At 37.5% G+C, this 21,378-nt stretch overlaps 2 protein-coding genes across 3 annotated transcripts in view; one reads left to right on the top strand and one right to left on the bottom strand.

Annotated features, from left to right (window-relative positions):
* LOC149089840 (uncharacterized) overlaps nt 1-9,581 on the bottom strand; it is a 44,429-nt gene extending 34,848 nt beyond the window's left edge. Inside the window, exons 1-4 of one of the 2 annotated variants that reach the window (XM_089250799.1) lie at nt 9,480-9,581; nt 6,233-6,714; nt 4,701-4,866; nt 1,138-1,225 (exon numbers count right to left, since the gene is read on the bottom strand). In XM_089250799.1, the coding sequence (XP_089106925.1) occupies nt 1,138-1,225; nt 4,701-4,866; nt 6,233-6,669 (691 nt within the window). In that variant the 5' untranslated portion in view covers nt 6,670-6,714; nt 9,480-9,581. The remainder of the gene's footprint in view (nt 1-1,137; nt 1,226-4,700; nt 4,867-6,232; nt 6,715-9,479) is intronic. The other variant, XM_089250877.1, reaches the window with a different exon arrangement.
* A 3,355-nt stretch (nt 9,582-12,936) lies between these two features.
* Nucleotides 12,937-20,306, top strand: LOC149089839 (uncharacterized). The gene is made up of 2 exons (XM_089235446.1): nt 12,937-13,063; nt 17,815-20,306. Exon 2 carries the CDS (start codon nt 17,888-17,890, stop codon nt 19,262-19,264), a length of 1,377 nt encoding a protein of 458 aa, XP_089091572.1. The 5' UTR covers nt 12,937-13,063; nt 17,815-17,887; the 3' UTR covers nt 19,265-20,306.
* Nucleotides 20,307-21,378: the final 1,072 nt, after the last annotated feature.

The following is a 21,378-nucleotide window of genomic DNA, read 5'->3' as shown; positions in this document are numbered from 1 at the left end:
GTTTGTCGCACAATTACTAGATTTATTTATTTCACCTGCACGTTTTTGTATGCCTCTTATAGTGGATTCACCTAATCCAAATTCTTTACCAAGAGCTGTGGATCCTTCACCTTCTGCTATTCGTTTTAAAACAGTAGTCTTAGTTTCTAAGGAAATTGCCTTTGTATTCGATTTGTTTTTGCCCTTATTCATTTTCAGGGATTATGTCGAAAAATAAAATAAAAATCCTAAAAATTTGTATCTAAATAGAAAAAATAATAAATTTACCTTCAATTTACGCTTTGAAATGAATCTTATCTTAATAGTCCAGGAATACGAAAGCACTTTGAATTATATACTTCAATACATATGTAATGTAATTGGCTGACGCAATACTTATGTAATGTGATGAAATATCAAAAATCGAAAAAACTAAATGGCAGATCAAACCTACTACTTTTTTTTTATTGATGACTTCATCAATTATGTTCTAATTTGATTGAAATTTTCATTTACCGCACAAAAAAAAAAAAAAAAAAAAAAAAAAAAATCACACAAAAAAAGACTGCACAAAAACAGGTTTCAGTGTACTTGTAAATTTTTTATTGCCAGGGGTGGGTACGGGTACCCTAAATGCCTCTCTACCTCATGTATGCCTTGGCTGCTAATTTCTCAGAAAATAATAACAAAGAAAAAATTTATGCATTCTTAGTTTTAAAAAAATTGTAGCATATGAGACATTGAATCAGTAATTACAAAATGTCACTGAAGCCTTCAATTTTCTAATTGCTGTGTTTGTGAGCGTAGAAGATAACTAATTTCTTTTGAAAAAACATTTTTGTATGAAATCAAGGTGCATCTTATACATCACTAATAAATCATCTTTATAGCATTGATTGGTACTGCTCGATGAATGCACAAAATTTTTATCATATGATAAAGGAAAGGGGGAAGGTGTATTTTTTCAGGTGCTGAGTGAGCATCAGATCTGTGACCACATAAGTTTGGGAACCACTACATAATAATGACATTGCTCATGACCTTTAACAAGTTTAAAAATTGAAGCAATTTTTTTTTTAAATTTTCAATTGGACAACTATGCAATTTACATAATCAATAATTTCTGAATAAAAAATAATAATGGGAATCAGAACATACCATTGCCAAGCGACTTGATAATCTTAGCAGGATATGTTATGTTATTTTTATTCCATTTTGCCAAAACCTCATCTCCAATCTTGAAACGCTATAAAAAAATAAAAAAGGAATTATAAAACATTAAATTAACTTTTGTCATTATTGTAGAGGATACAATGCAAATATGAAAACAATGAAAACATCAAAAAAATTGCAAAATTTTATGTTTGGAATTTTTTCTATAAAACTAAGATTAAATTACAGATTAAAACAGACAGTAAAACTTCAGTTTAAAGTAACTCAGTTTATGAATGCAGCAAGAATTTTAAAATTTTTCAAAAGATGTTATCTTGAACAAGATACTTATTGCACAATACAAGTAAAACATACACCAAAGACTCCTAGATGAGCACTAGTCTATATGTGTCTGTGTTCATTAGTCTTGTTTATCGAAAACTACCTGATTATAAATTACCAGCTGACTTTCTCTCACTGTGGGCAACACTGTCTTATCGAGTGAGTTAAGGAATAGGCCCAAGCTTGGGGCTCCCTTTTTTATTATTTTAATGAAATGTCAAATCAAATATTATATTTCATTTCACATGTGCATTAATAAAAACCTTGAATAGTTTGAGTGCCCTTGTTTGATTTGGGCCATTCTTCAAGACCTCACTGACCTACGAGAGAGGCACAAGCCTACGAAGAGCTGTCTCCGCCCTCTTGTTCGGTGTTAATGCAAGAGGGAATTTTTTAAAAAGGAATATGACCTGCATCTTCAAAAAATAAAAAAATTGTGGTTGGCTGGAGGGAAACGGTTATGAAACAAATCATTTGGGATTCCACTATTTCACATAAGCAAAGTTTGATTCAATATACTATTGCTTGGACTACGGGAACATTACAGAACAAATCTCCAACAAAAACAACATGCTCACAAACCAGGGTTGAAGCTACCAAAGTAGTAGTCACTTTCGCAAAAATGCATACAGGAGGTTCGAAACGAGTAGACATACATCTATCTATCATTAGCATTTTCCTAAAGCTTTTTTTCCCATTTCAGGGTTCCCAGCAAAATCTGCTTCATCATTTCCCTGACCAAAAATGTGTACCCTGTCATGTGCATATCTAATTCGAAACTGTCCAATATCACTCTAAATTATATCATTTCTTGGTAATATACCATTGTAAAGCACATTAAAAACAGAATGTTAATATTTTGCCACCACCACCCTTTCCACAATCAAATTGTATATACGATCTTGCACCAGTTTTCTTTAAAATCTCACACAGAGATAGGCCTAATTGAATTCAAATCATTGCTTCAACATATAACATAATGTAGAGGAAAAAACTGTTTTTTTCAGAAGAGATAGAAAAGAAATTAGAGCTGGCATTGGCAACTGGCTTTTCAACAATGGAAAGGAGGGTCTCTCCTCTTTAGATCCCTTTATCTATTTACTTAGACAGCAGATTCAGTGACCTTGGTCAACATTGTTTCCCCAATATGCAAAATCCCCCCCCCCCTTAAACTGATAAGACATTTCTCTTAGTAGGGGATCTGGAGGAAAATGTTGATAAGGATTTTTTTTCTCTCCCAGGGAATCTGAAAAATAATCTTTTATGGAAAAAAGTGAAGATAAACCACTTGAATGTAGATTTATCCTCTTTGATTCTCCCCCCCCCCCAGATTTTCCCTGACTTTAGACAAATATTTCACATTTTCCCTGACTGTTTTCTAATTTCCTGATTCTCCGACTTTCCAGGTCACTAGGGACCATGAATTTTTTTAAATTAATTTTTTTATCTAGCTTAAACTCTGCCACAAACCAATGTCTCACTGGATTAAATTAGGTTGGAAGCAGGGTGTGTCTCTGGTCCTTCAATATTCAATGTACTAAATTATACATTATCACTTGAATCAAAGACCAAGTGGTGAAAAAGAAATAGAGGTACTCCGGGGTAAATAAAATTACTCCAAAAACAGGCTTTCCTATGGAAAAATTGAGAATTAGATTAGAAAATTTAGTCGCACATTAGAAAAGTTATAGCACGTTCACCACATAAAATTCTCAAATGAATCCTTTTGTGCATTGAGTACAACTTTTCAATAACTAGTAGCTCCCAGACTTGCAAATATCATCCATTTTGAGCATCATATGCAAGTTGAAATCACAGCAATTCACTGATTTGGGACCAAGAAAAAGAAACAGGACAGCCTTGTTCAAAAAGCATTCAGCCAGAGTTGCAAAAAAATAATTTATGAAGTCTTTATGCTAAAGCTGCATTGCTTCATTTATACCTCAGTATTTAATTGAACTAATCACTTACCTTCAACAACGATACCCATTAGGTAGCCAAAACCTGTCAGGTGCTATCGATTTTGCATTCACTTGTCTTCGATAACATTGTTAAATATTCCTACTTAACATAGTAATTTTTGGTACTGATGGGGAGAAAGGATGGCACTTCCTAAGGTCAAATTGCTTTTCGACTGACTATGCTGCGATCAACTCGCGCGTGCACATGGATGGGAAATAGAATAAATGACGTTTGTGGGAATGCGTGATGTCATTGTCAGAGGAAGATGTGTGTTCCTTGTCACCTTTTCTGTTTTGTATTTTCTAATTACATAATATAACTTTTTCTAAGAATGTTTTCTAAGTGTCACTGAACGTTATTCTTTACATAGATTTCTATTGTAAAGATTATTCACAATCAGTGTTTTTTCTACAGCAGTTTGAGTAATTATGCTAATTTGGTGGTGTCATCTCTGTGACGATTGGTTTCAGTAGTCCTGTGAGGTAAAAAGAAAAATTACCTAGTTTAAATACTGGTTGTGTGCTCACTCTCACTTCTTTGTTGTTTGTTTCAGTTATGACAACTCAAGGTAAAGTGCTTTGTGCCCTTGATACTCATTGCAATGTTGTCTAGTCTAGAAGATTGATTACCGGAGAGGAGTTACAGCATCAAATCACAGTGCAGAATCTATTATAATTCATTCATGCCTTGATAAGGTGCGGCTGCCATACTGCTTATTTCCTAAAGACCGTGATTGTTTGGTCCATAACATGACGCTGGTAGATTCTAGATTTCTTCCTAGAGCTGAAATATGGATTTTACAATATGGATCCAAAGAAAACCTATGCTCACTACAATTTGATACTGCAGAAAGGTGCAGCTAAAGGTGGCAACTTCCTGTTCTATTCCTCGATGTGGATATGGCAAAAACTCCTCTAGTCATGTGGATTAAAAAGGATGTTTGTTGATAATCAATTTTTGTGAGATCGAACCATTAACTGTGATATTTTCTTAATTTAAACTTTTTAGTTGTTGCATCATGTTTATTTTTTAATTCTTGAAATATAATTTTTAAAATTAAGGATCAATTAATGTAACTGAAGTAAGTCAACAGTAACAAATATTCAAGTGAAAAAACCTGAATTTGTGTTATTCCTTGTGTTGTCTGCTTACAATCTCATTAGGAAAATAAAATAACCCAGAATTGCAATGAAATTGGTTGCACATGAAAATAGAGAACGAATACTTCAATACTACTCTTTAAACACTGATCAAAATCTGCTTACTGACGGAGGAGGCTGTGGCACTAGTTTTTGGAGTCGCTCGGGACTTAATGCCCGAATATCTTTGCTGTTCATCGAGATCCATTTATCATATCTGCTGTTCCAACCACTGAAGTGAATTTTGATTTCAAGCTTGTCATCATCCACATCAACGATCTTAGAATCGTACCTATTTATAGTGAAGTTGGATTTTTTTAATGGTAAGGAAAACATCTAACATATATATATATACAGTATAATATCCATAATCACATGTCAGTTAAACGCATGTAAATATGCAGATTATCTTACTCAATAGGAAGTTAAATCAGGGGTGGCCAACCCATGGCACGCCACTATAGCATCAGGAGTGGCATATACAAAGACTTTCCTTCAGAAATTAAATGTTATTTCAACAACTTAATAACTTTTAATAAATAACCTTTTTAATGATCTTTTTCTTATTGATAATAAGTCTTGTAGGCTATCAAACCTACATAGGCTTACATTTGATGCTCATTACAACAACCCCCACATCATATACGACAACCATTCCGTCACGATTGGTGGGAAAAGTCCTGCATACCTTTATGTATATTACTTTTTGTTCTACTTTTCATATAACCTTTCTTTTTAACGGAATGATAGGTGTCATTATAGCGAGCATTGACTGTAGTTGGCATTGTAGGACTTTTTAACAAAATTATGAAATAGCTTTTATTCAGTGTTTTTAATTTTATTCAAAACAAAATACATTGAATTATGTGTTGTGTATTTGACACCCATATTTTTTATGGGCATGGTTTTTTAAGTTACAGTGTTAAGTATTTTGCGCTTTGTGGCTTTTGCATTTGTATAATTGGATAAAACAATGAGATAACAAGATCATCTTGATAGCATTATGGGTCTCTGGGAAAAGTGATATTCTTAGGTCCCTCTACCTAGCTCTAACTAATTACAACAAATTACTCGAACTAATCTATATACCTGTCAATACAAGCATTTTTATGGAAACAAAAAGGCAGCCGAAACATATTAAGATGGAAAATGATTGTGTCCTGTAAAACAGGATGTATGGTCTGCATGTTAATGTTTGGAGATTGGGGGATCGCTTTGGTGATAATTAATGACAACTTTTTTCCCCTTGTAGGGAAAATACATTTGACCCCTCGTAGGGGAAAAAAGGTGGAAGAAAAGCTCATCTCTCAAAAAAGCCCATCTTTCTTGGGGTGGATTGGTGGTCGACACCGACCTTCTCTCTCATAAGCCTTTACACCGTGCAAACTCCTGTAAGCTCCTCCGTCAGCCATCTTGAATCAAGCACTTCCATTCAACCCACATAACCAGTGACGACTTCTGAAAAGAAGAGTGGGATTACTGGCATAAACTAAACGTCATGTGAAAATCCTAGTTACTGGAAACTTCCCGGGATGTTCTATTGCACATGTGAACGGGGCTAAAAATGGTCATAATAGGGGTACAACTTGTGAAAAGGTTGGCCAACCATGGAGTTAAGCATTAAGCCTACATCTCTGAAAAAATACTAATACAATTACCATTGACTCCCAGTGTCTCTAACTCTGATGTACGATCCAACTTCAAAATCGATTCCCTGGCGTTTAGGCAGTGATTTTCTTCTTTCACTGCTGGCATCACTGGTGGTTCCAGAGCTCTGACGTTTCCGACTAGATAGACGGCCTCTCGATTTCCTCCTGGATCGTTCCACAGAGTTCACAGAATCCGTTTCAGATGATTCACTAAACTGTCTGGTCCTGCCATTGGAATTGTCACCAGCATTGCAAGACATGAAATTGTCGTAACTCTTTACATCATCTTTTGAGGTACCACTAGTTCCAGCAGCATCCGCTTCCATTTTCTTGAATTCGTCTGCCTTATTCCCATGACCCTCGGCTGAAATTTTTCTTTTACCTCGCCGCTTGGAAAACTCAAAACTATGATTACTTTTAGTGTCATTTCCCATACTCGTATCCATGGTATTTTGTTTTCAAGTTCTTGTTTTCAGTAACACATGAATGACCTGTGTTGAAAAAGGAAAAGAAAGTTATTTGAGTTGACAAGTATCAAGTTTATGAGACTTGATTCAAATTTCAAGTTTTTAATACAGTGCACGCTACTTAACAAGATTACACTGGGACTCTGGGTTTCTGATAACAATATCCAGCCTAATTGATAATTAGGCCAATACGGTCGAATCCCGTTTTAACGAATACAATTATAGCAAAAATATTGTTTTAACAAACACTTTTCTAATCCACCAAATACGTTTATGTAGGAACAATGCTAGGTAACCTGGAATTCCTTTATAATGAAATTTCGTTTTAACAAAGTGATTTCTCCAGTCTCTTGGCGTTCGTTATAACGGGATTTGACTGTATCCACAAGAAAGAGGTTGTAAGTATGATTACTATACAGGCCCGTCATTTGGAATTGGGGGTACAGTAAACATGTTGGTAAATTAGAGAAGCTATACATACTTAGATAAGACGACCATAATTTTTTTTATGGGCAGTGCAATATATATATATATATATACACACACATATTTTTTATTGGGGCATGGTATCCCTGGTCAATAAGATACTCGCCTAAAGTACAAAAGGAGGTTTTGCAAGTTTCGATACCCAGTTTGTCCTAGTCAGAAACTTTCCTGACACAGGGGTATAATAGAAATGGTGACATGACCAGAGAAAAAGATTGCTACTGCAGGGAGCGCCACTTCAAGGGGTTAGCGCACCAACCTCTCAGTGAGTATAAAAAAAGGCTGCCATTTGGAATCTGCAATAAATTATAGGTTACAGTCTAACTAGCCCCTGTGTGCAGGAAATTACTACTACTAAACCAGACATGCATCTCATCCATATTCCTCTGCGGAACTTCTAACGAATCGGTACATGATGGAATGTGTATGTATAGTGAACCTTCAGTGAAGTTTGTTTCTATGTAATGTTTGTTATGTGTAGTGCTTTCTTTCTTTCAGACCCAGGTCTATCACTATCTATGAGTGATTTACTACCTAGTGAGTTGTGCCGGAAGTGTAACTGTGTGTGTGCCTAAGAGTCTGAGTGCATATGTAGTGCTGTGTTTTGATTTTTCAGCGCTGCTACCTATATTTCAGAAGTGAAGTGAGTGATGTGTTACAATTGAATTACATTTGTACTGTTTGTAAGTCCGTTGCTCTCTGTGGCGATACTTTTTAATGGGGAGATTGGCTTGCATTCGCACCTCAAAGTTGTGAACTGCAGAAAACCAACTTCAGCCGACCACCACTGCTGCGATGGTGGGGGGTGCTGTGGCGGTCGAGTGGTTATAGTGATGGACTCGCGATGCGAGGATCCGGGTTTGAACCCCACAGTGGTGGTCGGCTGAAGTTGGTTTTCTGTGGTTCCCAACTTCAAGGCGCAAATGCGAGCCGATCTCCCCGTTAAAAAGTCTCGCCACAGAGAGCAACAGTCCTACAACGGTAAATCATTCAATCATAACACTTCACTCATAGTTAGAAAAACTGGTGGCAGATGGCAGCGCTACACATAGCAAGCATTACAGAGAAACAAAAAACTTCACGTCAGGTTTCACTACACGTACACGCACATCCCCGCATGTACCGATTCGTTGGGGGTTCTGCAGGGAGGGGGGGGGTGTGTGGGCGGGGTGCATGTGTGGTGTAGCAGTAGTAGGTAGGGCCTCTAAAAAATGGCTCGGGGATCCATGATGTTCTTAAGTCAGCCACCTCGTTGGGCAATTTGCCTGTTGTGGCGTTGTATTTGCATTTGTATAAAGATCCTCACGATGCGAGTCTGTCACTATGATCATTCGACCACCACAGCGGCGCAGAAAATTAACAATTTTTTTGGCTCTTATTTTGTGTTGCCATAGTTATATTTGATATCCATATATATTTTTATGGACATCTTTTTTTCAGCAACTTTGTTGGGCAATTTGCCCGTTTCAGCCTTTATGTTTATATTTTTTCTTTGTCCGCAGAATATTGTTGTATCAAGGTTTTACAGTATATCTATTGAGAAAAGAAAGCCCTCCCGATACTTTCAATCCCTTTTACGCCAGGGCTTGATAAATCTAGGAAAAATCTAGGCGTCAACCAAATATTTTAGGAACCAAGCGTGCATCTTTTGCCTGAGCTAATAATCACACAAAGAACATATTTGGCGCCAATATAGATTTTTTTAGACACCACGACACCTGGGAATTGTCAAACCCCTGCCTTTACCTCCTATGGGCATGGAGAGAACATCATCCATGATTTTTAAAGAAAAAAAAATGGTTGTTACAACTCAGCATATGGGTCGAAAACATTACCTACAATCACATATTATATATTTTATGCATATTTGTCCGAAGATTGGCTTAAATTTGAAGATTTTTTTTTTTAGCAGAACTTATGGAGAATTTAAATCTCAGTTATGGATATTTTAAAGACTACACATTACTGATACAGATTCTACATAGAAATGTATTAAATTACATAGATGCTTGTTACCGATATTTTAAAATATATTTTAATTAAAATTACTCTCCTTCATGTAAGGGTAGATTAACACGATTCTTACTATTATAAACTTGGTTAAATAGGTAGAATTCAAAATAATTAGACAAATGAACGTTTTCTTTTAAAAACCATAGTAATGATAAACTATTGATAATTTATAAAAATCCATTTCAAACATTAAACAAACATAGACATTTCTTAATATTTCTCAAATGGTAATAATGATGTTGAATTAAAAGGATGTTGAATTGCTGTTAAACAATCGCAATTATACATACTTTTTATATTCGCAATCTCTCACCATTACTTCATTTTCTTTTCTTTTATTATCTCTTCTAACATCCCCACCCTGCAATAACAAACGAGTCCTAACAACACGCGTTGGAGACTATATGATGGAGCGTTGACCAATCACAAAGAGTCTTTTATTCTGAATTTCCATAATTGCAATATGAGATATGTGAGAAGATTGTCCGATTCTAAGTGTTCAAGGACATTGTTTTATTAGTGGGAGGGTTCCCGTTTTTTCATTTACTCTCAACCGTCCCGACTTTTTTTTTAATTAAAAAAAAAAAAATTCCAGTTTTTTCTTGTTTTCTAACAAAGCTTACTAGAATTTTTGTTCTTTTCTTCGTCTTCTTTTAGTACTACTACTTCCACTTACACGTTCATGGCACCCCGTAAACATTCCCCTTGGTAGTTTCTGACGAATTGGTGCACGCCGAAACGTGTTAAGAAACGTTTCAATGCTATTTGCCTCGGAGCGAAGCATCCATGTATTTATTATTGGGGATTTTTGGTTACAAGAGGATCTATGGTTTTGCCATGGGGCCGTTCAAGTATTACGTAGGCAAATTTTTAGCCATTTTTGACCCTCCCTCCTCAGTGCCGTCTTAAGGCATGGGCCCACCCGGGCGCGGCCCGGGGGCCTCAGGAGAAATGGGGCTTCACAAAAATGGAACCTGGTTGAGATTTTCGAAAATTTGCCGGGTAGGGCCTCAGAAATATCATTTGGCCCGGGGGCTCATGAAGCTCTTAAGACGGCCCTGCCCCTCCTCCCCCCCTTGTCAGCAAAAGTCAGCCAAACGCTGACCCCCCCCCCTTGTCAGCAAAACTCAGCAAAACGCTGACCCCCTCCTCTTGTCAGCAAAATTTCGTCATCAACTCTGCCCCTTTGAATCCAACTCATATTTTCATAAAGGGTGGTTGATGACGTAAGCATTATACAAACCCCCCCCCGTCATCAAAAGTCAGCAAATCGGGAACCCCCCCCCCCCATCGATGATGACGTAATACATGAACGGCCCCATACTTTCATTTTTTTCATTTTAGTGTGATTTTCTTGACCAATCATTCCTCGAATTCACCTCCCTGTGCTATAAAACCCTCTTGCCCTTCCAACGCCTGTGCCTCTAAGTCACACATTTTAGGTAATTCACATACCTGTGTACACTTTTGCTCACTCAAATACTTACGTTACGCTTTTGGTCACTCACATAAAAAAAAAAAGCCAAACGATAGAGAGCAACAAGCTTACAACGGTACATTATTCATTCATAAGGTTGGCATTACTCTATAAAGGTTTGATAAAAGTTCATTCACAAAACTTGAAAAAAAAATCCAATTAGCAAGACGTCTATTAGTTATATTCGCTCAAATGCAACCGATTCGATTTTTGATTGCATTTTTAAACTTTTATAAAAGGACTTTTTAAAAATTTTATATTATGATTCTCCGGCGTTATATTTCACTCATAGTTTGAGAAATTGATGGCAGATGGCAGCAGTATAATAAGCATTACACAGAAACAAACTCCACGTTAGGCCCACAACACATACATGCAGATTTTCTAACATGGCCCGGATCTTCAACCACCTGCTAAAATCTCTTCATTGAGACAGAGCGACAGATCATGATCTAGTTTGGAGGAGGAGAGGAGTCCAATCATACTACTTGTGTACTTTTGGTCATTCCCATGTTCACCCACCCCGCTAGGTCACTCTTCCGATCATTCACATGCTTGATAACTGTTTTTTTGGGCACTCCCACACTTGCATACACTCTAGGGAATTTTCATTTGGTTACTCACTGACTTCTGGTTCTTTGCTCTCCAGGTCACCCTCATCAGCCGCTGTGGTGGTCGAGTGGTCATAGTGACGGACTCGCATCCCGAGGATCCGGGTCCGAACCTCACCGTCACAGCAGTGGTGGTCGGCTGAAGTTGGCTTCCTGTGGTTCCCATCTTTGAGGTGCGATGCGAGCCGATCTCGCCACAGAGAACAACAGGCCTACAACTATACAATTATTCAATCATTACACTTCGCTCATAGTTAGAAAAACTGGTGGCAGATGGCAGCACTACACATAACAAGCATTACACAGAAACAAACTTCACGTCAGGTTTCGCTACACGCATATTAAAACATGTACCAATTCGTTAGAGGTTCCGCAGAGGAATATGGACGAGGTACATGTAAAAGTTAAGTAGTAGGTCATCCTCATGCTCACACACACTCTCTCTCACTCCTTTGGACGCCCACCGACCTGGTCCTCGCTCTCCAAGTCACTTTCTGGCCACTCCTATGCTAATGCACTCTTTATTAGGCCCTGCCTATGCTCACACACACTCTTTAGGTCACTCCCATGTTCACACGGCCGCAACTACATGCTTTGTCAGCCGGCCAAGAGCGCATTTTGGTACTCCCTTGTAATGTTGAAGGAAAGGGAAAAGGGTGAAATTGGCGCCACGTCTGGTTCGGCTTCCGGGGAACCATCTGTTCTTACCTAGCAGTGTTCGCCAGTCAGTTCTGTCTCAACGTATTGGCCCACCCGGGTATAGCCCGGGCACCTCAAGAGAAGAGGGGGGGGGGGGCCTCAGAAAAACGAGAAGTGATTGAATTTTTCGAGAATTTTCCAGGTAGGGCCTCAAAAATAATTATTTGGGCTGGGGGCGGGGCGCTGCTACGATGTTTTAAAGACGGCCCTGTCGTCAGTATGAAGTGTGACCTCTTCGGACACTGATGCAGATACGGTATAAGTTGTGCATGCTGTCCATTAAATTGTTTACGAGAGCTTGAGCATAATCGGTATTAAGTGGTGCACAGTCTTGATGTGCACTCCAGCTGAACAATGTTAAAATAGCATTACGTTATCGAACAAAGAGTAGAGGAAAAACAGTTTTCAAACCTTTATTTTTCTTTTAAGATTAATTGTTTGACAACTTTGTCGACTCTGACTTATAGAAATTTTCCAAACTAAATTTTTTTATACAAAAGAATGATTTTTTCCATCAAACTTCGAATTATCCGAAAAATTTGATAAAAGTTCGAATTAAACATGAAATTAAAGTAGATAGGAAACTCTCAAGGGGAGTTCGTAAACCTTATCCGAAATTCAAATCAATCAAGTTCTACTGTATATGTATTTCTAAGTAAAACTACCCCAACTTACGCGAATTCGACTTCCGTGATTGATTCGACTACTACCTATCGCTGGGTATAACTGTATAAAGAATAATAATAAAAAAAAAAAAGATGAATTATAATGTGATTATTCTAAATCGTTGTTAAAAACATACCGTTTATGCAATGTTTCTTCTTCTGTTATTATGTTATTGCGATTTTTTTTCCCATGCTGTGCACTAGTAACCGGTTATCTTACTGGTAGTGATTTGTAGGTCACGGGCTGGTGATCAGTGGAAGCTGACGTTGACATTCAATGCCTGGTGAACTGAGGTTTATAATGCCATCAGGTTCGGAGGAATAAGGTCCTCGTGGCATTCATTTTGATAATAACAAATATTTTTGGTGGTTTTTTTTTCAGTCACAAACATTATTTGCGTCGTTTTACAAACGCAAAACAGGTAAGAAATTAAAATTATTACTATTCTGTATTCTTTTGGAATGTCTTTAAATTATAATAGTAATGGTGTAAAAAAAAATAGTATTAACCTAAAAACAGAAGTAATTTAGGAAATACCGTATTTTACCGTGTATAAGAAAACTCGTGATTTTTTTTGGGCTTAAAATTTGGAAAAAAGTTGAAAAGATTTATAGATAATATTATACATGTATAAAAAACCCCTTTACTATTTTTGAAACCCAATTTTTGGTAAAAAGGGGGTTCCCTTATACTGATTAAAACACGGTATATTATACATTATTACAGCAAATGATGAAAAATTACATATTCTTTAATGTTTTAAATGACGATTGGTTATGGCTGCTTTGATACAATAATGTTAAAACTGAGATACCTGTTAATAATTATTTTCTTTGTCTTTGCCATGAACAATTGCATTCGAATTCGGTTGAGGGAGTAGGTGCACGCAGGGGCGGCTCGAGGAACTGAAATCTGTTTCTCGAGCCACCCCTGCGTGCACCTATTCCCTTAAGCCATTCGGGATGTATTTTTGGCACCCCATTGCCCTCGTTATTTTGGTCAGAAATTTTTTTTTTCGACATTTCAACTATAGTTGATACTCGTTTTAGAGCGGCGCTCGGTGTGGCTGCAAGGGTCGCACGGCCAGAAAACTGCGCCCCTGCTTGTACGGTCTTGACTTCCCATGGTTTCCTATTGGAAAAAACCCCTGTTTTTAAGGAAATTTTGAAAATTTTCTATTCACTTCAGGCCCTCAATTTTTTTTCTCAAAAATTCTGTGGATATTTATTTATACAACTAAACGAGAGCTTTTACGATTTCAGTCGCTGACCATTTTTTGTTTTTGGAAATAAATCCAACTACATCAACTTTTTCAAAAATCACCAAAAAATTTACCTATATTTTGTACCATAAATTTTTTAAAATCATTTTAATGAGGAATCCCCACGTATTAGCGTGTAACACCTCAGTGCTGAGAGAAATGCGAAAATTCAAGACATTTCACAGCAAGAGGTGTTTGGAAATATTTTTTCTTATCTGCCACCAAAATATATTTTTGAGAGGAAAGCATTTTAATGGAAAAGAATAATGCCTGCCCAGTATATATTAAAATATTTTAGAAATACTTCTAGTGCAGTCTTGACCAGCAGGTTGCCGTACGGTAAGTTAGTATTGTGTTTAAGATTAAAAAATTGAAAAATGTGTTTTTTTTGGCAAATTAACGTGCACCTATCCCCTCAATATAATAAGTAAAAAAGTCTATAGCCTACCATTTGCTTTTACTAACCGTATTTGTTAAATCCATAGAATAATAAAAATGTGAAATTAATAATAATAACACTGATTAACAATTTATATTTTTTTTATAACATGAGTGAAATATTTTTTAATACTAATTTTGAGGTGTTGAATTCAAATATGAATGTAAAAAAATTTCATTATGTACAGCTTTTCTAAATGCATGATGATCATTTTTTGAAATACACATAGGCCTACACTATGAAAAACTTACACATCTTGAAAATGGAGATGATTGGCATATTCTTAATACCAAATAAAAATATATTTATTACGATAGGTATTTTATCATATCCATACATCGTTATATATGAAATAGCGAAGAGATTTTTTTCTCGCTCATACACATATACAGGGTGTTCTGTTAATAGACCGACAAACTCTCAGAGGGGTTGTTAGTAGGCATCAATAGGAACAAAAATTGCAATGGAACATGGTGTCGCAAACCACGTTGATAGTGTGAAACTCGCGAAAAACGCATGCGGGCTCTGAGTCCAGAGGAGACGAAAAGTGGATGTCAGTTGATTGCTGAATGCATTCGTGGGTCGTGGGTTCGCTCACCATATCTGACATAAGCAACGTCGCGAAAAGCATGCGCTGGGGTAGGATCACGCACTGCGGACGACGTAAATTAGCGCTATTGCGGTAGTAAGCACGTGTAGCAGTTAGATGTCTGTTTCAATGAGTATCGTGATGGCTGACTAGACGAACGAGGAATATGAGGCACGTTGCTCATGCATGGTGGTGCCCCTGCAGATATTTTTCCGCAGGTGCGTAATCACCACCTCGATGTTTTACATACCCAAGGAGGTGGATTGGACGAGTGGGACCCGTTGCTTGAGGGGGGTGACCCCCCCTTTCCTATGGGGTCACCTTAAATCACTCGTTTGCACAGACACACTCGACACACCAGAGGATCTCATAGAGCGGATTGTCGTCGCTGCGGTAGACATCAAAAGCATACTTGGTAACTTCGAGTGCGTCCGGGAATCGTTTTTACGTCTTCGTAGACTGTGCAATGACGTCAGCGGCCTCCACCTCTAACAACTCTTGTAATAATTAATAAAATAAATCTTTTTGTAGTTCCAGCGTGACGTCGAAATTTGCATGCGTTTTTCGAGATTTTCACCCTCTCAGCGGGGTTTGCGGCACAATGTTCCATTGCAATTTTTGTTCCTCTTCATGTCTACTAACAACCATCTGAGTTTGTCTGTCCATTAACAGAACACCCTGTCTATAATATCCATAGAGTGCATATGCACAAAACGAAATCTATACTCATTTTTCCCAGTATTTTATAAAATAGTTCATTTTTTTATTCTCTCATGCAATCGTGTTTTGTCTTTTTTCTGCAAAAACCAACAGTAGTCACTCATCATTGAAGGGTCCCACCTTGGTTTCCTAAAAACCCCTTCATTGCAGATGTGGATGATTGCTATGCAGCGAGTTCTAAGTGAAAACAAAATCACTCAATAGTTCCTTATTTGAGGACTTACAAATACTCCTTCTTTTAGTTTTGTCCCATTTAATTTCAGATGCGAAAACCCTCTTCCAGATTTCTCCATAGCCTTCATAATGTTTTGCATAAACCCCAGGGACATACGCAAGATCGATTTACGAGGGGTCAGTTTGGGGAATGGGTTCACAAGGATTTTCTTCCAGATAAAAATTTTTAGTTATTAATTTTCAAAAACATCTGAGTTAATAGAAATTGATAAAAAATAGATGATAAAGGTATTTTATAGTCTCTTGTATTTTGTCTTTCGATGTTTTTATTTCACAAAAATATTAAATTTTTATTTTTGATCGTCTTGGGAGAGACGAGATCCCATGCCCCCCTGCGTACACCTCTGATAAACCTCAATTTAATGTGAAGTGGTGGAAGCAAAGCATATAGCAAAACTTATTTGGAACATTAAATGCATCTGCGACATATTGACTTAGCTTATTTTTGACTAAAGGGTTGTACATAAACATAAAATCCCGTGTTTCTCTTTCAATTAAAAAAAACGGAGAATTCGGTTGCAAACTAGAGATAAAATCAATGTTGCCATTCCCCAGGTTTTAGATGGCAAAAAATAGAAATATGATTATTTAGTTTCATTCCACACATATGGCCTAAATATGTAAATTTTGAAAGATATTTGAAAAATTAAATACCATATAACTAAAAACTAGACGTGAAGGTAATTTTTTAAGGTCAGATCTGGAATCAGCACGCAAAACTTAAATAACAGCTGAATTTTTCCATAGTAGAAAAACTTTGTAGACTAGTGCAATTAAAAACACCTCATTCAGCGACCAACTTGACAATTTAATGCTTATAAAATATTTACTGATATCATATTATATTGTTTCTTTCATGCGGAACATCAATCAAAAACGGGTCACAGAATTGCAATCGAAGAAACATAACAGTTGTGATTTTTTATTTGATAGGTGGCAGACGGGGTTCCAGTGTTTAATGGTGTTTCTCAATATAATATCCTGTATCGTGTCGTAATTTTCCTAAAAGGCATATTCTAAAAGGTCATTTTTAATTATTTTTTGTGGCTTTTAATAATTGCATTCCGCCGCTAATTTTCTGTTTTTATGTGTTTCTGGGGAGATGAATGTACTTTAATTTTTTCATAATTTTTTGAAGATGACATCTTTGGAGCCTTTCCTTGTAAGAGGCAACGTCATAAGGGGGGGGGGTCAAATGTAATAGGGAAAGGGTGGGGGATGACTAAGGGAATCGTACTCAACACATCTTTTCTTCTTTACTACTTGAACGTTAAAAAAGTTGTCTGTTTTCAAAATACAGTAGAGCCCCGCTATAACGAATCAAAAATCATTACATCGATTTATATTATTTGTTATATTGGGGTCAGACTATATTTATCAAAAATTCTAGACTCATTTGGAAATTTTTCATTTTTATTAAATTCAAAAATTCCTCTATATTATTTAGTGCAATAACCGGCAAAAAGTGATAAATTTCAAGTATTTATCAAACTAACCACGTACGTTCGGGTAGTATACATAATCACCGGTAAAAGTGATAATTTTTTTTAGTATCTGTCAAATTTACCAACGATGCTTGGGTATTATGAATATTCACCGGTAAAAGTGATAAATTCATTAAACTTACCAAGACGATTCGTAAGTACGCATAATGACCGATTTATCACATCTACCGTAACACATATATAGACACATAGTCATCATCATATGAACACCTATATGAAGATATGATGCATGCATAAAAAACAAGCAACACTTTGTACGCTAAGGGCAGCCTAGTGTGACACACAACTATTTTCGATGTGTGTATTCTTATCATAGAATAAACGGAAGTAGTCTTCCGATATACGGTATACGGTCATGTATGATTCTTTTGTTCCAATTAGATGATGCAATTAACTATTATTTTTTGTCAAATTTTCTGTGCAGGGCAAACTGAGACACGATGGAAGAATAAATATCGTTATCATAATAGAAAGTGCGGACCCGTGGTGCTCCTGGAATGAAAAAATGGAAAATTTACAGCGTTATAGTTGTTTTAGCGACATCACTTAGCATATGGTATTTTGAGCTTGTTGATTGGAAAAAGTTGGCTTATCCAAAACCGACCAATGAGAAGGATAAAATGCTCAGGAATGCTGATATTTTAGCACACCCGGAATATTATCCAATCAAAAAACACGTATTTCACGAGTTCATGACTGCATCAAATGTCGAGATGAAGAACACGTCCACCTTTCAGATTCAGTCCGATGAATGGAGACAAATCAAAGATGGACTCTTCGTGTTTTCTGCTTATGAAGATCATCGCAGTAAAGAATCGAGTGTGGTTGTTCGGATAATAGCTTTAATTCGCGCCGATGAGCAGACCGATCTGAGAGTTCGCTGTTCGTACAGGAATAATAGCGACGAAAGCAGCAGAGAGGTAAAAGATTATTCTTCGTACGTGGCATTGCACGAGCAACATAACGGGACTTACGTAAGCGCTTATTTCTACTGCTTCATTCACGAGCGGTATATACCTAGTCAAGTGGCTCTGATTGAAGACAACTCGACATTGAGCAACATTTCGTGGTTGAATGTCCACGGAACCAAACCAAAGAATGTCAAAAGTTTTGGGCTGTGTGTAAGACCCATGTTTGATTCAAAGATAGAAATGAGACTTTTGGCTGAGTTTCTGGGTTACTACGAGTCGGTCGGTGTCAATGGCTTCACTTTCTACGATTACAAAATGCCAAAAACAGTAGAGCCTTTTCTGAAAGCCATTGCTGCCGAGGGGCACATCACGGTCAAACTAGTCAGGTGGAAACTCCCAGAAGACGTGGCAAACGATACTTGGCAGTACGGTCAGATGGCCAGCATACAAGACTGCATACTAAGGAATGTTGACAAAGAGTTCGTTATTCTTGTCGACCTGGACGAGTTCTTAGTCCCTAGACAGCAGTTCACCTTATCTGATCTGATGGAGGACTTGACGAAGAGAGCAAAGTACAAAGTTGGCAGCTATGTGTTTCGCCAGAGCTTCTTCTGCAAAGTGAACGATTCAAAAATCCTGGAGAACGCATTCCCGTTGACGATATCCACTTGGATAAACAGACCATCTAAAATATGGCCGACGAAACAGCGATCGAAAGTAATATTGAGACCCGAGGCCGTTTCAGAAACTGGCATACACTTCGTGTGGAAGCACTGGAAAGGCTGGAAACCTGCAAACGTGCCCTGGCAACTGGCGATGATACATCACTACAACGCTGAACAGTGCCGCCTGATGAAAGAGCCGCTCGAGGAAGACCGAACAGCTGAGACGTTTAAAGTGGACGTCATTTTTTCAGATCCTGTCAAGAAATTGGCGCATATGTTTACTCCACCTACCGTATAGGCTTATTTTCTATCATTCCAAAAATAAATTAATAATAATAGTAATAGCAAAGCTAAACCAACCCCTCCTGAACCCCGACATTAATGAAAACTTCCATATTGTGAATGAAAAATTTTATTCTGAAGTCTTTTTCTCATTCTGAAGAACTATTTTTTAATCTTCATTATTACTTCATTTCCATAAATAAAAATTTTCATCAATTCTATCATCACTAAAAAATCATTAATTTTTATTTAGCTCTCTTACTTTTAATAATTGACATTTCTGTATGTAATTATACAGTCGAATCCCGTTATAACAAACGCCAAGACACCGGAGGAATCACTTCGTTAAAACGAAATTTCGTTATAAAGGAATTCTAGGTTACCTAGCAACCTAGCATTGTTCCTATGTAAACTTATTTGGGGATTAAAAAAGTGTTCGTTAAAACGATATTTTTGCTATAACGGTATTCGTTGAAACGGAATTCGACTGTATAAGCTTTTTTCTGAATGCTAACTTTTCTCTCCAAAAATACTTATACGGGGGGCTCTAAAAATGTTTGGGCGCAGTGGTCTCCCCGGAACTCATAAAGACGGCCCTGAAAAGCGAAATGTGTTCCATGACACTTTTGGCTTTCCAATAAGTGTATAAGGCCTGTTTTACAACTGCTGAATACCCCCCCCCCCTCCCCCCATGGAAAATCATGATTTTTCTAAGGCCTCATACATTGGCTAGAAGCACTTGCCTACTAATTTACTTACCTATACTTAGTCCTAAATGTTACAACTACAGTCAGGACCGAAACTAGGGGAGGGCAGGGGGAATGTGGTGCCCTGGGTGTTCGATCAGGGCCGTCTTAGCACATGGGTCCACCCGGACACGTCCCGTGGTTTTCAAGAGAAGAGGGGGGACTCAGAAAAACGAGAGGTAGTTGAATTTTTCGAGAATTTTCCAGATAGGGCTTCAGGAAAATCACTTGGCCCGGGGCCCCATGATGTTCTTAAGACGACCCTGCGTTGGATCATTAAAGCCGTTGAGTTTACTGCTTTTCCGTTCAAAATTACGGAAAGGGGGGGGGGGTGCCAAAATTTACACTTTCCCTGCTGGGCCGCAACTGGGGGGGGGGGGGTCTCGTGCCCTGGACCAGAGGGGGCACTAATTTTATTCTCAAATCTCCTCCAATATTACAAGGGTGTGCCAGAATGCACACTTGCCCCGGGTGACCAGGCATCTAGTTGCAGCCCTGCTTTACTGTACAGTAGTAGTTTTACGTTTCTATCTGCGGCTCTGACTACAGAACAAATCTCCTTACCTTGAGGCCAACGGGGCTGTGCCAATAACTCCTATATTATAACTCCTATTTTATAACTCCTATAGGTACAGTATCAGCATCTCCAATAGTACCTATGAGGTATTGGCTGTCACCGGGTGGGCCCATTCTTAATATGACTGCGCTACCTGTATGCACTGTTAGAAAGATATTTATCTTTTGCTCTGGTATATTTTGTACTGTAACCCCTTAAGTCCCTGGTGCCACAAATGTGTGGGTTGCCTTTTCATTCTAGAAATTTTGATTTCAGGGAGATAAGCTCTAGGGCTTATCAAGGGCACAAAACACACAATCCTTTACATGCCAGCTGACATTTAAAGGATTGTGTGTTTCGTGTTAGAGATATGTGGCCGAGATACGGAGGGCATTGCCCCACGAGGTCAAAGGTGGAGTCGACTGATGTATATGTGAATTGACATCATCATCGTGCCCCGCCCCCCAGACTTTCAAGTCTACCTCCGCCTATGATGGTGAATATATGAACTTTGGGAGGGGGTGGGATATTTTCATTAGAGGGCAGCACTTGAAGTTGAATTTCAGGGTTTTTTTCAAGATGGTGTCGAGGAGAAAGTGTCCCCGGAAAAAGTGTGATTTATTACATAAAATTTAGCAATAAAATTCTGGAAAAAGTGAATATAGATCCTGCATCATAGCTGAAAGAATTTGAATGAAGTCTCAGTTCAAATTCACAAAAGAAACAAAAAATTGAATATTGGAAAGAAAAAACACATTTGTGCTGCATTCGTATTTTTAATGAACTTTTTAGCCTCAAAAATAAAAAAAACACATATTTCGAAAATCC

This window comes from Pholcus phalangioides, unplaced genomic scaffold (genome assembly GCF_987345545.1).
Source record: "Pholcus phalangioides strain wild (caught in Gottingen) unplaced genomic scaffold, Ppha-v1.0 ptg000001l_1, whole genome shotgun sequence".
Classification (NCBI taxonomy): Eukaryota; Metazoa; Arthropoda; class Arachnida; order Araneae; family Pholcidae; genus Pholcus; species Pholcus phalangioides.
This window is presented reverse-complemented; position numbering and strand designations above follow the sequence as displayed.

Coding starts and splice junctions, on each gene's coding strand:
- LOC149089839 (XM_089235446.1), top strand. CDS start 17,888: ATGAAAAAATGGAAAATTTACAGCGTTATAGTTGTTTTAGCGACATCA.